We start from the raw sequence: 17,444 nt of genomic DNA, 5'->3' as shown, positions 1-17,444 counted from the left end.
AAGAAACTTTTCGCAAGGCCCATGGCCGTAGATGACTATATGTACACACGCAAATCCAGCAGATATGTCCGAGCGCGACAGTCTAGTAGACCTCGAGAATGTAGCGGTCCTCCTCCTTGAGCTTCTCAATCTCGTTGCGGGCGTTGACCTTCTTGCCGCTCTGCTTGGCCTCCGTGTTGATGGCCTCCATGAGCACGTCGGTGACGTCGGGAACGGGCCAGGTGGGACCGCAGAGGTAGAAGCTGCCCTCGTCCTTGATGTAGCTCTGCACCAGGTCGCGCATGGACTCGCGCATGCGGTCCTGGATGTAGATCTTCTGGGGCTGGTCGCGGGAGAAGGCGGCGCCGAGGTGCGTGATGACGCCGGCGTCGAGGTAGGCCTCCCACTCCTCTCCGTAGAGGTACTCCTCGCGCTGGTGGCGGGATCCGAGGTAGAGCAGGATGGAGCCGATCTCCTCGCCGCGGGCCTTCTGGAGGGCACGGTACTGGATGAAGGCGCGGAAGGGGGCGAGACCGGTACCGAGACCGGCCATGATGAGGGGCGCCTTGGGGGAGGCGGGCAGCTTCATGACGGAAGGCTTGACGGAGACGGTGACCTTGGCGCCGACGGGGAGGTCCTTGAGGTAGTGCGTGGCGTGGCCGTAGCGGGTGCGGCCTCTGGGGTCGACCCAGTCGACGACGACGATCATGAGCGCGACGGAGTTGGGGGTGACGGCCTGGGCGGAGGCGATGGAGTACTCGCGGCGCTTCAGGGGGGAGATGATGCGGACGAGGTCGTGGAAGGACGGGCGGGCCGAGGGGAACTCCTGCAGGATGTCGACGTAGGTGAGGGTGTCGACCTCGGAGCGCTTCTTGAAGTCCTCGGCGCCAGTCTGGCCGCCGAGACCATTGAGGATCTCCTTCTCCTTCTCGTCCGTCGCGAACTCGGCGAGGGCCTCGTAGAAGCGCTTGGGCGGCTTTCCGAGGACATCGATGTTCTGCTTGAGGGACTGGTAGACGGTGCGGGTCTCGAAGGCGTTGGGGTCCTCGCGGGCGGCGACCTGGACAAGGGCGTTGGGGTCGAGGCCGTACCACTCGATGAACTCGCGGACCTCGTTGTCATCGTTCTCGGCGTGGATGCCAAGGGCCTCGCCGATGTTGTAGGTGACGCCGGAGTCGCCGAGGTCGAACTCGATGTGGAAGATGTTGCGGTCGTACGTGGCGGGAGTAAGACGACGGTTCTCCTTGACGGTGACGGTAGACGTCTTGACGGGCAGCTCGGGGCGCAGTGTAGCCTGGGTGCCGTACGCCTCCTTGAAAGCGAGACCCTTGGCAGCAGCCTGCCAGTCGACAAGCTTGGACTCGACCTCGGGCTCCTCCTTGTCGAAGGCGACGAAGCTGTTGGGCTTGATGGTCGAGGGCAGAGCGCTGACGACGACGTCCTCGGGAAGCTCGGCCCAGGCGGCCTGGGACTCGACCTTGCGCAGGCACTGGCCGAGAGCGTCGACGCACTCAGCGAGGGTGTTGGGGAAGCCCTCAATGAGGGCGATCTTGGCAACCTCCTCGGCAGAGATGTCGGGGCGGGCGATCTGGAGGAACGCAAGTTCAAAGAGGAACTTGACGACCTGGGGCTCCTTCTCGAACGCAGGAGAGGCGGCAACATCGAGAACGTAGAGCTCAATACCCTTGTCCTGGATCTGCTTGCGAACGACAGGGGAAAGACGCTTCTCGACGTCCTCCTCCTTGAAGTTGGGGAGCTTCAGGAGAAGCTTGCCGTTGGCGTTGACGCTCTTGAGAACGTCAAGATCCTTGAGAAGCTTCTCGTCACCGACAGCAACGACGTCGGCCTCCTCGATGGCGTAAGGAGCCTCGACAGCCTTCTTGGAGCTGCGGATGTCGGTGCGGACGATACCACCCTGGGTAAGGTTGTCGAAAGACTCGTGAACGTACACGTTGCTGGTGGACTCGCGTGACAGCAGGTTGCTGACAACGACGGGCGAGTCGGCGGCGGCAGAGTCGTCGACGTCCCAGAAGGTGTACTGGTGGGCCTGGACCAGAGAGGGGAAAGGCTTGGAGTCGGCCTGGGCGTTCTGGAGCTTGCCAAAGATGTCGGCAACAGTCTGGGGGGTCAAGGCCTCCGAGGCGGAGTACTTGACGTCCCTGACAGCCGGGTCCTGGCGCCACTTGCCGGCGAAGGAGATGGCAGTCAGAACATCGGTGTACAGAGCAGACTGCAGAGAGCCGTCGTTGACGGAGATGTCGTCCTTGACCTGACCCAAGACGGAGACGGTGCGGACAGACTCGGGAATGCGAGCCAGGAAGGCCTCCTCGACGAAGGGGCGGTAGACGCGAACGTTGATGGCGGCAACCTTGGCACCGTCGGCAGCGAGACGGGTGACGACCTGCTTCGCGAGCTGAGCCTCGGCACTGCCGAAGACGACGAGAACGTTCTCGGCTTCGTCGTGTCCGTAGTACTCAAAGAGCTCGTAGTTGGTGCCGAGCTCGTTGTTGAAGAGCTTCAGGAGCTCAACAACCTTGCCGGCGTCGTCCAGCCTCTTGTTGAGAGACTGGACCTCGCTGGAGATCTTCTGGTAGGTCTCGGCAACGCCCTTCTTGCCCATGGGGTCCGAAGCCTTGAGGGTCTTCTTGGCGAGCTTGACACCGTCCTCAACGCCCAGGCTGGGGGTGAGAGCGGTCATGAGGGTGGCCAACAGAGCAGTGTGCTGGCTCTCGTGGTCCTCGGTGGGGTCGAGGTGCTTGTTGAACACATCCAGGAGGTCGGCGACCTTGGAAGAGATGGCGGCTCTCTCAGTGACACCAGTGGACTCGGATGTGATGTTCTTGTAGAGGTCGGCAATGCCGCTCTCGCTCAGCGCATCGACAATGCGGGAAGTCTCGCGGGCGAGTCTTACACCGTCGTAGATGTGAAGAGTGGGCATCAGAGCAGCCATGAGGGTCGCGAAGAGAGCCATGTGCTGGGTCTCGTAGGCGCTGGAGCTGGCAACCAGGCCGAGGCCAAGCTCCTCGGCGGTGCGCAGAGCAGTGTCGTAGTCGGAGACCAGGCCGTTTGCGGCATCGTAGTCGAGAGCCGCAACGTGGGCAACGAAGGGGGAGGCAACTCCGTAGAGGAGGCTCAGCTGGTCAAGAGCAGCGCGCAGGTTCCTCAAGCTCAGGGTAGGCGCGAGCAGAGTCTGGGGCAGGTGCCTCTTGGCCAGGTCGAAGTCTGGGCTGAAGATGTAGCCCAGAGCGAGCGCGCCGGCGCCGGTCCTGGTCTGCAGCTGGACGAGGTCGGTGGCCTCGCCGTGGATGTTCTTCTCCTTGGCCTCGGCCCAGGCCTTGGCGGCAACATCGAGATCGAAAGTCGGGGCGGAGTAGGAGAAGATCTTGTCGGACAGGAGGTAGGCGACCTGCTGAACGAGCAGCTGCGCAGTCACGTAGGTCGGTCCGGAGATGGAGGCGAGGGCCACGGGCTGGCCAAAGGGAAGAGTGGAGGAGACCTTCTTGACGGGAGCAACGGGGGCGGGAGACTTGGCATCGAGAACGGCGGCAGAGCCGCTGCTCTCCTGCTGCTTGAACTGCATCTTGGGAGGTTGTCTCAAGAGAAACTTGGGAATAAATACGGCAAAAAAGATGCGATTAAAGATGGTCAAATATAGACGCAAGACCAGAAGGAGAAGCCGGACCACGCGCAAGAGAATGGTCGCAAACAAGCAATTGATTCACCAAGGGCAAGCAAACTCACTTGCGTCAACCTGAACGAGAGCTTCTTCGTTCTAGGAGGACCTTGGGATCGTGGGGAGGAAAGGGATTGGTAAGTAAGAGACGAAGGTATCTCAAGGTCGAAGACTCCGAGCAGGGTCCGAGGGAATATAAAAAAAATATAAGCAAAGCAAAAGAGAGTGACAAGGGGGACTTGTCCTTAGCCGGGCTCACCTTACCAGTCCAGTCCTTTGCCGCAGATTACCTAGCAATGGAAGCCGCTGCTGCTCCTCCCGGGCCCCAGCCATGCTCATGCGCCAGTTGCGGTTCGTCAACCTCTCTCTTCTTGCTCATGTTGGCGTGCGAAACTCGGCGTTTGGAAATTGTTGAAGCTCGCAGAATTGACTAGGGGACAATTGCGCCATCGCGCGCCAATCAACGCCCCGGGGACATGTGCGGCAGCCCCACATTGCACCATTTTGGCTCCACTAAAGGTCCCTTGGCCGGACCTCTGGCTTACCAAATCCGCGTCGCGCCTGCAATTGCGTGCTCGACTTGACTCCTCCTCGTCCCGGAATTGCAAGCCTCAATGCGGTCTTTGCCCCAGATTTTGCTTCCTCGGTGGCAACCCCGTCCGATCGCAAAACTGCCGGACCCTTTTGTCCCCAGGCTGTCGGTTCCCCGGCCGGTTCTCGGTGCGGTATCCGCTCGGCCGCGGCATCAGTACCCGCCCCGATGATTTCACCACTTCCGCCCAACACCTCGGCCAGTTGCTGCAGATGTGACACGGATGACCCAAGTAACTCATCTATCCAAGGATTAAATGACTATCATCAATGATTATATGGGACTTGAGGATGACTCGAATTCCGGGTGATAGGTCAGGTGGCAGAAGGTGTAAGTGTCTAGAAGAGCTGTTAAAGTGGACGACGAAGAGGGACGACGAGAGACGACGGGTTCCTTTGATTCATTCTATTAGGCTGCTGCTCTCTATTCCTTTTCTTGTACATTGGGTTGCCCCCGCGCTATTCAGTGCATTTTACAGTAATACATGCCCAAGGGCAACAATGATCGATGATAACGTTACAGCCCACGCGGGCGGAATCCAAAACCAGGGACTTTCGTCCGCAGCGCCAGAGAGCTGAGAACCACGCTGATGCTGCTCAATGCCATCGCCAGACTGGCCCACACGGGGTCCAGTCGAATATGCTGTCCTCCGGATGTTGTGATGGGGTATAAACAGCCGGCGGCAATAGGGATAGCGAGAAGATTGTATATGAGTGCCCATCCAAAGTTCACCTTAATACGCCCAAACACCTTGCGACTCAGGTCCAAGAGGGTCACTATCGCTCGTAAATCACTCGTCACAAGGACGAAGTCGGCGCTCGAGATAGCCACGTCGCTGCCACTGCCGATGGCAATGCCCACGTCGGCCTTGGTCAACGCCGGCGAGTCGTTGATGCCATCTCCGACCATGGCAACCATGGCTCGCTTTGTTGAATGCTCTCTCGACCTGCCGACCCGCGCTTTGAGTACGTTCTGCAGGTACGTGATCTTGTCTGCCTTCTCCCAAGGAAGGACCTCGGCCAGGACGTTGTCAGGGTTGATTCCAACGCGCGATGCTACCGCCTTGGCAGTGACCACATTGTCACCCGAGAGCATCCAGACACGCGTTCCACGATCCTTGAGTGCACGAATGATGGGGAGCGCCTCGGGACGAATAGGGTCTGAGATGGACAAAGCCAAAGCCAGCGTCCAAGGCGCATCCGAGTCGGCCTTTGACTTGATGGCTGCCAAAGCAACGGACTTGGCCTCGGTCTTCCAAATCTGGAGCTGGGTAGTCACCTGCTCTACGAGCTCGACATTGTAGTCGCGCATGAGAGCCTCATTTCCGACGATCATTTCGAAAGATTCGCTATGCTTATCACCTCGGTTTGTTGCTCTGATGCCTTTGCCGGGTAATTCTTGAACATTTTCCACCTCTGCCCAGACTTCGGTCTGGGCCGTGCAGTAAGAAACGATCGCCTTGGCAACTGGGTGGCTGCTGTTTTCTTCGATTGCCCGTAGTGTGGCCAATACCAAGCTGCTTTCAATGTTGGTTTCCGCCAAGTCAAGGAATAGTTTCGTGTCGGTGACCTTGGGCTCGCCGCCAACAGTCAGGGTCCCGGTCTTGTCGAAGACGACGACGTCGACATTGCTCGCTTTTTCGAACGCCTCGCCACCTCCCTTTGCAAGAATACCGTGCTTCGCAGCGAGGCCGCCGCCCACGAAGATGGCTGTCGGAGCTGCCAAAGCGAGGCCACAGGGGCAGGCCACGACGAAGACGGATATGGCGAATTGTAACGCGAAGGCAACCCAGCCACTCCCAGAGTCGAGGTAACGGTCGGGAATGACACCGGCATAGCCAAGTATCATCCAGGTAAGCCAAGTCAGGACTGCAATCAGGGTGATGATCGGGACAAAGTACGCCGTCAGCATGTCGGCGATGCGCTCCATTGGCGCCCTCTTTGTTTGACCTTCGCGGACGATGGAGACGATTCGATCGAGCATGGATGCGCCTGCAGCACCAGTAATACGCACTTGAATGGCCGAGTCCTTGTTGACAGTTCCAGCGTGAACCTCATCGCCGGGGACCTTCTTAATAAGACGAGACTCGCCAGTCAGGCTAGACTCATCGAAACTGCTCTCGCCTTGCAGAACAATACCGTCAGCGGCAGGCGAGGCACCGTGAGGCACGCGGATAATGTCGCCATACTCGAGCATGTCAACACCGACAGTCGCATCTGTTGTTTTCCCGATGGAATCTTTCGTGACCAGAATCGCCGTTGTAGGCCTGAGTTTGCCCAGAAGCTCGACCGCATCGCCAGTCTTTGACTTGCTGTACGACTCGATCAGGCGACCAAGAAGCAAGAACATGGTCAAAAAGACCACGGAATCAAAGTAGAACTGAGTGTCGTCAATCTCCGCCAGCTTGTTGATTGCAGCAGATATCATCTGACAGATGGACGAGACATAGGCAATGGTGGTTCCGAGGGACATCAGCATGTTCATGCTGCCAAACTTGTAGAAGCGCCGAAGGATCGGGGTCTTGCTGCCCGGGCGCCACAAATTGCTTATCTCCTTGATAGCTCTGGTATGGAACACGTCGGCCGCAAAGAAGTAGACCGGCGTCGAGAGAATGAACAAGGCGATTTGTGCTCGATTGATGCCTGAAACCCAGGGCTTCATCAACCAGTGCTTCCCGTCATCCGTGTCGGGAATAAGACTCATGTATACGATGCCGATGACGAAAGTAGGGATAGCGACGACGAGGGTCAGATAGATTCTCCTCAGAAGCTGCTGTTGGTGCTTCTGCGTAATCAGCTTAGAGCGCTCTTCGAGACTGGGAGGATGGTAAATCGAAGCTCGAAAGGCCGGATCCGCCGCGTCAATGGCAGAGAGAATCTCGCGTACAGTAAAAGACGGTGCGTCGGGCGTGTACTTGACGCTGATGACGGGCTTCTCGGGCGTGGGCTCTGAAATGACCTTGACGCGCTTGAAAGATCTCAGAGAGTGTGAAACCCGGGATGGGCAGTGTTGGCAGTAGAGGCCGTGGATTGAGATTTGAACCGTCCGCTCTTGAGCACCCTTGTTCTCGGACTTGACACTCTTAACGCTGTCCAGCGTGGCATCGTAGCCCATGTCCTCAATGGCAGTGACGATTTCGTCTTGCTTGCCCTCCACAGTGAAATCGACGGTAGCGCTATTCGTGACTAGATTCACCGAAACTTTGGAAACCCAGTCGTTCTTGCTGAGCTGCTCGGTGATAGTGTTGGCGCATGAAGCACACGTCATTCCCCCAACAGCCACGGCGGCCCTCCACAGATTGGAACCCGACTCCTCTTGCCTGACTTCTGCGACACTGTCGAGGTTGGCGTCGTATCCCATGTCTTCGATGGTCTCTGCAATCTTCTCAGCATCCGCCTTATCGGAAATGTCGACGGTTGCGCTGTTAGTGACCAAGTTGACGACGGCAGTGTCGATCCAGTCCTTCTTGTTGAGCTCCTCGGTGATGGCATTGCTGCATGAGGCACAGGTCATCCCCCCAATAGAGAGGGTTGCTCTCCACTTGACGGGCGTCTCTGTTCCTGATCCTCGGCGTGTGTCGCTGCCGCTGCCGCTGGCACTGGCGTCGTCTGACGCGTATTCGTGTATGAGTGAGCGACATGAGCCGTGAGGGGTAGATTCCCCAGAGTCGCGACACTGTTTGCAGTTCAAGAGATGAGCCTCTCGCTGAGCCGGCGATTCAGCATCGGGCCACGCGGACGGCTCATTCAGTACGTCCAAGTCACTGCTGGTGGTAGCCGTCGTCGTCACACCACTGATCTCAAAGCCAGCTTCTTGCAGCGCCTTCGCCATACATCGGATAGTGACCTCGGGGGTTTCAGTGTGCCTGTGCTCAACGGTGACGACTGAGGTCACCACGTTGGGTGACACCCAAATCACGTCGCGACTGCACGACTCTTTGAGAGCCTGTTGGATCGAATACACACATGACGGGCAGTGAAGGTTGGCGAGCAAAAACGAAGTGGTAATGCGTGGATTCATCGTTGCTTCTGTCGCCGTTGTTGGCGTCCGTCGTCGGCCTCTTCCTCTGTCTTCTTCTCTAGCAGCCTCGCCCCTGAGCGCTGTAATCCTGCTAAATCGTCAGTTTGATTTTTGTTTTCGGTTCCGTATTCACGGTGGCCAATGCGCGTACACAAGGTCGACGATTCAGAATCTGAATTTTTCTTTTTTTCTCTCCGGTCACAGGCCCACCCGGCCTTAAGACGGCGATGAACTTTAAACTTGTGCCAAATACTCGAGCGCCGGAGACGGACGACGACACTGGACGGTAATACCGGGGAAACCAGCGATGAAGGGAGGCGGAATGAGCTGCGGTGGCTCTACTAGTCGATGCTGTGCGTGGATGTAGTTGTAATAGATCGACGGCGCAGAGCGTAAAGTTCCAGGTTGTCAGTGGCCGAAAGGGTGTGGTCAAAGCCCGGAATCCCTTGCTTGCCAGCCGAGAAGTTGCGACGGAAGTCAGTATCGAGCCAGAAAAGGCAGGACACCCATGGTTTTATTATCTCAGGTAAAGCAAGGTGCCTTAAGTACGGCGATGCCATCTGTCATTTCCCCTTTCCTGGCCCATTTGACTTTTCATTCCGCGGCAATTGTGCTGCTTTGCAATGTTGGCTGACCAGATTGCCCCTTGCCTTTTTTGGGTGCGTGTTTTGTGCCTTGCAGATTTTTGGCATTCGGCGACCGAAGTTGCCTCCTTCCGCACAGTTCGGGCACTGTATCGATACCTGCCATGGCACAGTGTTTGCACCGCTTTTTCCGCAGAAAAAGCGCAGACTGTGACGTAATCTGCTCACTATGGGTCCGTCCAGGTTTCATTTTGGTGCCTCAAGCGACGCGCTGATACGCCAAAGCAACGCGCTTGGGTCTGGAATCGACATGAACCTTCCGATTACAATTCACTGGCACCCGCTGTCAGAACCACCACGTTGGAGAGATCTGGAGTCATCTCGACTCATTGCCCACCCTCTTCGCACATCAATGGCCTGCCATTGGAGGTGGCAAACCCACCAATGGCGTCTGGGGCGTCTGCCGCGTCTCCCCGCACTGCGCTAGCCTTTAGCTGCAGCATGACCCACGCCTCTCCTGCATTGCTAAGCGCAGTCTCGATTCCTATTGCTCCATTCGCAGACCCTTGGTTATCAAATCTTGTTGCCTCCTCCTCCTCTCGACCCTTGTCGCCGTTCCTGTCGATCATTGAGAACCCAAATTCGATCCGATCAGAACCGTCTCTACTGATGAGAGCTGCAGAACGTTGGACTAGCCGGTCTTTCGCTGCTTACCGAATAGAAAGGCCGATGCCAGTACTCGCATGGGGAATTCTTCCATGTCACTCAGTGCTACGGAGATGATGATGCGCCAGAGAAAGAAGCAAACATGTTCAGCATGCCAAACATACTCGAACACGGAATGACGTCGACTTCGTTTACGGACACTCGATTGAACGCCTCTAGAGATGCTGCGCTTGGCTTTCCAGTATGCTCTACCAGCAGGCTACCAGCCGACAACCTTCATGACAGCACAGGCGCCACGCGAGCTTCTCGAACGACGGCACGATACAACGAAGTTTCTGGAACGGAAACTTCGGATATGCTGCTTTGTCAACGAGTGGGAGCGGCACAGCCTGTGCTGAGATCGGATCACTACCGCTTGGGCAATGTCAACGGTGCCAGTTATAAAGACACCCGCCCAAAGTCGACTCAGCCCGCGCACGCGAACGCAGCGACTCCCTCCCGCTTTCCTGTTTCGATGTCTGTTTCCTCTTTTCAGACGGTTTCCACGTTGTTTGAAGCTTCGTCAGCTTCACGACGGACAGTCGGGTCAAGCTGGTTTCCCTAGCGTGTGCATCCGAAGTCGTGGCTGAGTCCTCATCGCCTGGCGACTAACACGGCGACGTGACAGTGCCCGCTTGAGCCATCTTCCACATTTTTGTCGACTCCTTCCGAGGATGATCTAGTCATGGGCATCGCAGGAGGACTCGGCATCCTCTCGTTATCGGTGCTTACACCATGGCCAGCCAGCCGGTCCTTTCCAGGCTGAGAGGCTCATAGCCTTCCGGACCTCGCCAAGCCCGCCGGGCCGTATGATGCCAATGGTCAGAAAGTGAGTCTGCCAACGCCAAGAAATCGATGCACAAGGTGGCCTGCGGGCTCGGGTTGAGGCTGAGTCGGCGCAGCAGGCCTTCAACGTTCGCATGGGTACCAATGCTCCCCAGAAAATCAATCAGGCGTAACTCGCAATGTTTCAGACAGCACCCAGGGGCGACGAACCATTGGCCCAAGCCACACCAGTCAACCCAACCTACAGCAGACCACATCTTTGACACTTTCTCGATTTCGCACAGCCGGAGCACTCGGGTTCGCGTTGCGGGCCTGCCTGGCTGACTGCCGGGCGAACAGACAGGGATGGAATCACTTGACCTTGGCTCTAAGCACTCTACCACGGCCTGTGTCCGCGGATTCGGAGGCGGGCTGACCTAATGCCTAAACCTGATGGTCTGATAGCTCACGGCAGCAGTGCAGCACACCGCGGCGTCGAATGCCACTGAGAGGGACGCGTTCCGTCGCCAGACCTGACACTGAGACTGTCGTGTGCATCGGCATCTCACTGTTGTTACTGGCAAATGGAACGCGACCGCAGCATCCGACCGCCACACCGCGACCTGACCCCGACCTTGTGACTCAACCTCCCAGCCCCCGTGCCGGCCGCGAGACCCACCCGGAACCCGACCGCCGGCCAACAGGTGCTCCGTCCTGGCCAACACAAGGCCCTGCCACTCACGAACACGTAGCCAGGCCTCCACGACCACGACCGCAACGTAAACACGCCATCGCACTTGCATGAATAACAACAGCCCGATAATCGCGGAGAGGAGTTCCCAACATGCGCATCACGATCCGGCGTGGGGTCGGAGCCTAATTCCTGCTTCCTGCTGCTCGCCCCCAGCCACATCCTTCACGAACCGCACGCCCGGCAGCAGCGCTCACACACACCCTCCCAACTGACCGACATTTTCAAAACGCAGTCACCAGCGCCCGCGATAGCAACCTGAATGTATCCTAACCACAAGGATGCACCTTTGTGTGAATGCCACGGCGGAATCTCGTTTTTGCCCATCTGACGGCGTAGCCAATCCCCCTCTTCAAACCCCGCCTCTGCTCGTTGGATCATGCCCCAGTACGCACGCTACGTGTACCGTTGCTGACAAGCTGATCCCCGCCATCAGCCATCTAACTTTTTGGCACGCCCAACACATCTAGACGTCACCTTTTTGGACCCCTAAAACCAGTCGGGCGTTCTGCATGCTGCATTCCGCAACTCTCTGCAATGCCCAAAACGCCATGCATCTCGATGTTACGAAACTCTGTTTCTCTCTCTCCTGGTCTCTTAACGGTAAACGATGGAACGGCGAGTTACATATGCAGACACACCATGTAGAGGAAACACGAAGACGAGCGAAAACAAACCGAGATTTCCCCCTCCGTTGGGATTTCGACGTCACGATCCGCCCTTCCGGTCGATCGCGACAATCTCACCCCCATGAAATGTCCGGGGCGGCCCAAACAACCTCCTTCTTTCGGAGTTCACGAAGCGATTACTTTTGTAGAACATGTCCGAGATCCTCCGCAGCACACCACACAAACATGAAAACTCTATGCAGACGAAGAAACATCGGGGAGAACCCCCCGGTTTTCGGGGAGCTGGACCTTTACCTTGACAGAGAGAAGGGAGCTAGGAGACGCCGCCAGCTTAGCTGCATCCAAACGTCAATGTGTCACTGTAAAATCCAAGCGTCTGGGCACACACAAGCCTCCCCTTTCCACCTTTTGCAAACCCAACTTGCCGTTTTTTTCTGCTGCGGCTTCCGGATGGCTGGGTCTTCCTCAACGGACGGATGCAAGCCCAATCTTGCAAGGTGAGATAGAGAATGTCTCTGATCCGGCCGTAACGGGGAGCGCCCAAGGTGCGGCAGAGAGACAACTCTAGCCGGTTTATGCGGCGCCTCCCAAGTCATTGCCCGTCACCACCATCACCATCACTCGCCCAGCGGGAAGTAACAAGATGGCATCAGACTTTTATGTGAAAACCCATCCCCCCTCCCGCCTTGATTCATTCCGTGTGTGCTGTGTGCACCCTGGTCGAGCTATGATGTTATAAGGTTGCAAGAACCCGGCGAACCCGACTCATGTCCTGTCCCCGAGCAAGATGCGAATCATGACCTGGGGGCGATAAACTCTGGGTGTAGTCATGGGCTTTTTGCGATAACGAGAACCAACCAAGTGGTTTTAACCCCTCCAATACCGCCATCGCATATCGTCATCAGCCAACCGCACGAAAAAAAATGAACTGCAAATTTTCTGCACATGGGATAAATACATGGATGGCAGATGGCGAAGAATACAAATGAACAAAATAAGATCACGAGGTTTTTTGATTCTTTTCCGAGCTTGACCCAGAATGACCGACCCCTCACCGCCGACCCCGGCTGCAGATGACTGGATGTTCCCGCTGCCCGGGCACACTGCAAAGGCCGCAGTCGTCCCCAAATGTCTCGCATGTGAAGCTGAATGCGAACCGCGCTGCGCGCTCCGCTACAGCGTCCCCTCCACCCCGCAGAAGATTTTCAATAGGGAAAAAAAAAAAAAAAAAAAAAAAAAAAAAAAAAAAAAGGCACTTACCCCCGACCGCCTGCATCCAACGTCACGAGGTGAACTAGAGCCAACCGTTCTAGACCCCGATGCAAGCGGGGTGTTCGACACGGGACGGGAGGAGCCAGGTGCCGTTCACGAAGACATCAAGTCACAGTGTATGTGCGCGAGCGGAAGGAGGCAAGTGAAAGTTGTTTGGAAACGGGCACCAGTGTGGTTGGTGCCCGCGCTTTGAATTTCCGGCACACCTTCTGAGAAGAGTGTGCTGATGCTCATTTGGAGCTCTGACTGATATGATACTGCTGAACCGGTTCTAACAGTTCTTCCCAAGATCCCAACAGGGGCCAAACCTCTACCATGCGAGGATGCCAAAAAGCCCAACCGACAAGAAAGAAAAAAGTGATAATCATGTTCATGAAATCCGCCCCAAACACCACTCCATATATGCAAATGCCCCGAGGATTGCCGTGTCCTCATAATCCGTGTTCCATGTACCAGTCGTCCCATTACCAACGCCCTCGGGTAAGCTAAACAAGTCTGTCCTTCCGTGCTCTCTCTATAAAGCAATCCAACACCATGCTTTTTTTGGGGTGACTCCAAACATAGGAAAATGTGAGAGATGAAAAAGTTGTTGAGGCTGTGACAAAAGGAAAAGAATCTGTGCGATGCAGCAGACTACCGCACTGTCACGGCACCACCGAAGACGCGGCCCCACATGCCACGTCCCATGCGTGCCCTCTTCGCCTTGGTGCCGTCTTGCATGTCGCGCAGCTCCTCGGTGCTGATCTCGTACGGGAGGAGAGGCTTGCGCTTCGGCAGTGTTGATGCGGGCTGCTCGATGTGCACTTCCACGGGAGACTCGTACAAGCTGCCGTTGGGCACATACATGTAGGGCTCCTCGGCGGGGTTGTCGAGCGGGGTGGTGGCGCGGGACTGGGACCGGCTAGATGCGACAGAAGGAGCGTAAGAGCTGATGGAGCTGCCATAGCTGCTGCTGTAGCAAAGACCGGGTGGTGTGATGGAGGCGCCGCTGTATGAGCGAGCGTGGTCGGGAGTCTCCTGTCGCGAGCGAGAGCTGGCGCGCGAGGATGGCGGGCTGGGGTAGGACTGCATGGCGATCATCTCCTCCTGTCTCTTGCGCATCTCCTCCTCCTGCTTGCGGCGGCGAGCAATGCGACGAGCGTGCTTAGCCTCGATCTCGGCGCGGATGGGCGCCAGGAAGGGGTCGAGCTCGCGGTAGAGGTCCTCCTCGGTGATCCTCAGGTCCCAGTCCAGGAGGAAGAGGAGCTGCTTCTCCATCAGGTTAACCTCTGTCCTGCTGAAGCCAAAGTTGGACAGATCGTTGTTGACGTGGCTGTAGGTGGCCCAGTGCTTGTTCTTGGGTGAGCTGTCGTTGAGGTACTTGGCAGTGAGGATGAGAGCGGCAAGGAAGATGCGGTGGGTGGTGCATCGCAGACCGCGGGCCATGGGTTGCAGGCGAGACTTGAGTCTGGTGAGGTAGACCAGGGTAGACATGAGCGTCGGGACCTGGACATTGGAAGAGACAACAAGCTGGGTAATGAAGGCCTCGAGAGTGGGGAGGTCGGCATCTTCGGTGCGGACAGCGCGGGGCTCGGGTGTCCTTGGTGGTGTCGGGGGAAGCTGTTGTTGACGGTAGGCCTCGGCGGAAGCGGGAGGCATGAGGGCGCTGTCGCAGGAGATGACATTGAAGGCGGCGCCGGCCAGGTAGGAAATCATCGACTTGCTGACTGGTTGGTAGACGAAGTGGTCGAGGGCGGCGGCGTTGAGCTCGGCCTGGGTGAGGTGTGACCTTGACTCCATTGTGACTGTGTGTGTATGTGTGTATATGGGATATGAGAGGTGGTCGAGGTGGTTGGTGACGATGATGGAGTCGTGTGGTGTATTGATAGTCGCAGGGGTCCTTTTGTGAAGGAAGCGTCCCTTTTGTGCTGTCGATGTTGTCGTGGAGAGTGACGAAATAAAGGAAGGCAGGAGAAGTGAGGAAGGGCAGGCTGGGCTGATATATTAGACGAAAAGGAGGGTACGGGTGTGGTGTGCGGCGAAGTTCATGTGCCTCGTCGCAAGTGACGGGGCCAGGCTCTGGGGATGGTCCTGGGAACTGAGGGATGCGGGCAGCTCGTCGTCACCCACTGACGTGCGGTCCACGAGGCTGAGCGGGCGGGTTGTCAGGGGGGTACTAGTCAGTGCTAGCGGTAGTAGGGGGTTAGTTTTTTAGGGGGTCTCAGCAGGACGCCGACGGAAGTGCCTGCTGGGGCTTGGATGCTTGGGGTGGGCTGGAATGCTGTAGATCCCAGGGGTGCAGGGGTGTGGGAGGCGTGCAAGGGGTGGGAGGGCGTGCTTGGGTACGGTCGGCAGGGGGTGGTTGGTTTTTAGTCGGAGTGCAAGAGTTGGTCGCTGAGGGGTGTGGTGATAACACTCCGAGAAAAGCGAAGTCGCAGGGGGCGGGCTGGCCGGCCGGGGTCTGGATTTCGCGGGATGCAGCGTCGGTGCGGGTGCAGCAACTGGACTTGCTGGAGTTGCAGATGTAGTACTGTATTTAACCTCGACAGGTGGAGTGTGGCGCAACACTCTCAACACTCCGAGTCCAGGTAAATCTCCAGATTAACTCGATATTATGGCTGTGACGAACTGGTCACGAACTCTGCTCGAATGCAACTCTTGGCGGCAAGTCGGACGTTGAGCGCTTTCTGCGTTGCGGAACACGATAATGTTTCGGCAGTGAGGCAGAGGATCTCGAGAGACCTAGCAAGAGGCGGGCTGTTGTGCTGGTGTATTGTTGGCGGTGTAATGAATGCTGCTGATGCTGCGCGGGTCGTTCGGCGACGACGGCGAAGAGGTGGCGATTCCTTTCTGAGAATAGAAAAATCGCGAAAGCAGCGAGGATAGCGGACGCCAACGACGATGGCAGCGTGGAGGTGCTGGAAGCAGACGGACGGCCTGGTGGACGAGGGTCGGGTGCGATTGTTGCGACTGACGACAATGGCAGCCAAGGGCGAGAGAGAAAGTCCCGAAGTTCTGGAAAATGCCCGGTGCTCTATGACGAATGGAGAATAGGCGCTCGATTTTTCTGAACGTCTGCAAACGGATGAAGTATCCGAGTCACGCCCGTCGAGTGCTTGGAGAGGTTTGCGGGTGAGGAGTTGAAGGCGTCAAGTAAAACGACGGGGCGAGTCAGGGGGAAGGCGGTTTGGGTTTGGGTTTTGGAGAAAGAGCCACGGCCGCGATGTGATGAAATTATGGACGTCTAGGACAGATTGAGCCGTCCAGGTGTGATTTTGAGTTGGGTTGGATTGATTGATTGACGCTTGGATCGTGCAGCCGCGACGGAATAGCGGATGGCAGACGGGTGTCAAGGTGTGTGAGTTTGACGGCGGCAGAGCGGTAGAGCGGAACCGGTGCGATGCGAAGATCCCAGCGACTGGCGAGTGACAGCACAGTACGGCGAAAATCACAGATGGTCAATTAGAGGGAGTAGTCCAAAACTTCCGAGCCGGCGGAGAGGAGGGCGTTGGACGAGTGTCGATTGTTGATTAATTGTTCTCGGGGCCGCGGGGCGGACGTCGTGTAAGCCAGCAACAGATTGAAGATGCTGTGCCGACTGTAGTGGTATCCGCAAGGTAGTGAGGTAAGGCAGGCTTTGTTCGGCCGGGATCCGAAGACCGGAAACGTGAAGCAGGTTGAAGACGGGGAAATGATTGTCTGTCTCGATTCGGACGTCGCGAGCGAGCGTGAATAGTTTGTCCGGCCGCGCTGTGTCGCCGGTAGATGGGGTTTGAATGAAGGACTGGAGATATTGTTGGATTTTCCGTAGCTTGGCGGGGTGAACCTTGGCCGAGTCTTTCTCGATGCGACGGGGATAAAGTCAACAGCTGGGGAGAGTGACGCAGGTCGTGATGCGGTATCGCTAAGGTTCAGCAACGTCCAGGTTGGCCGCAATGTGAACCGTGAGAGCAGGGCGTTGGTTATGCGCTTTTCCGAAGTGAAGCCACCTTTTCCCTGGCTGACTGCGGAACTGTTGCACCTGGTGGTGGGTTGTTGGTAGCGGAGGTGCACCGCGGTCGGCACCTGGAAGAGTAAAGAGGTGGGGTGTATGGGGTACGGCGACTTCAGACCAAAAATGCCCGGCGAACAGGGTATCCGGTACTTGGCACACGGTCACTGAGAGTCTGGGCAGTTGGGCGCTGAGGCGGTGCAGGCTGCTTTCTGCGAATGGAGTGCCGAAAGCAGGGGTCCTCCAGGTTGGAAGCGACTCTGACTGGTTGTCAACGGAACACGCTTTCTGTTCGTCGACGGTCGAGGCTCTCGGGCAGAATCGAAGGCGGAACAGAACACGAGGTAGGGTGTCAATCGAGATGCGGGTTGCAAGATGGATGCAGATGAGCACCAAAAGAAAGCCTAAGCGATGCCGGTGGTGGTGATCAAGGTTGATAGATCAGACGGATGTCTGCCTTTTAATCCAGAAATCTCGCGAGGGCGGAGTGAATGCGATGCAAAT

At 57.1% G+C, this 17,444-nt stretch overlaps 3 protein-coding genes across 3 annotated transcripts; all 3 read right to left on the bottom strand.

The window, feature by feature from the left end:
• Positions 1-82: 82 nt before the first annotated feature.
• MET10 (Sulfite reductase [NADPH] flavoprotein component) lies at positions 83-3,559 on the bottom strand (the record flags this gene model as incomplete). The annotated part of the gene is made up of 1 exon (XM_036634242.1): positions 83-3,559. One exon carries the CDS (start codon positions 3,557-3,559, stop codon positions 83-85), a length of 3,477 nt encoding a protein of 1,158 aa, XP_036499003.1.
• A 1,201-nt stretch (positions 3,560-4,760) lies between these two features.
• Positions 4,761-8,264, bottom strand: HMA5-0 (putative copper-transporting ATPase HMA5; the record flags this gene model as incomplete). The annotated part of the gene is made up of 1 exon (XM_036634241.1): positions 4,761-8,264. One exon carries the CDS (start codon positions 8,262-8,264, stop codon positions 4,761-4,763), a length of 3,504 nt encoding a protein of 1,167 aa, XP_036499001.1.
• Positions 8,265-13,603: 5,339 nt separating this feature from the next.
• Positions 13,604-14,749, bottom strand: PCL1 (PHO85 cyclin-1; the record flags this gene model as incomplete). The annotated part of the gene is made up of 1 exon (XM_036634240.1): positions 13,604-14,749. The coding sequence occupies one exon, from the start codon at positions 14,747-14,749 to the stop codon at positions 13,604-13,606; it is 1,146 nt and encodes a 381-aa protein (XP_036498999.1).
• Positions 14,750-17,444: the final 2,695 nt, after the last annotated feature.

This window comes from Colletotrichum siamense, assembly GCF_013390195.1.
Source record: "Colletotrichum siamense strain Cg363 chromosome Unknown KSG_Cg363_contig02, whole genome shotgun sequence".
In the NCBI taxonomy this organism is placed as follows: domain Eukaryota; kingdom Fungi; phylum Ascomycota; class Sordariomycetes; order Glomerellales; family Glomerellaceae; genus Colletotrichum; species Colletotrichum siamense.
The sequence above is the reverse complement of the archived record's forward strand: the minus strand, read 5'-3'. Positions and strand labels throughout refer to the sequence as shown.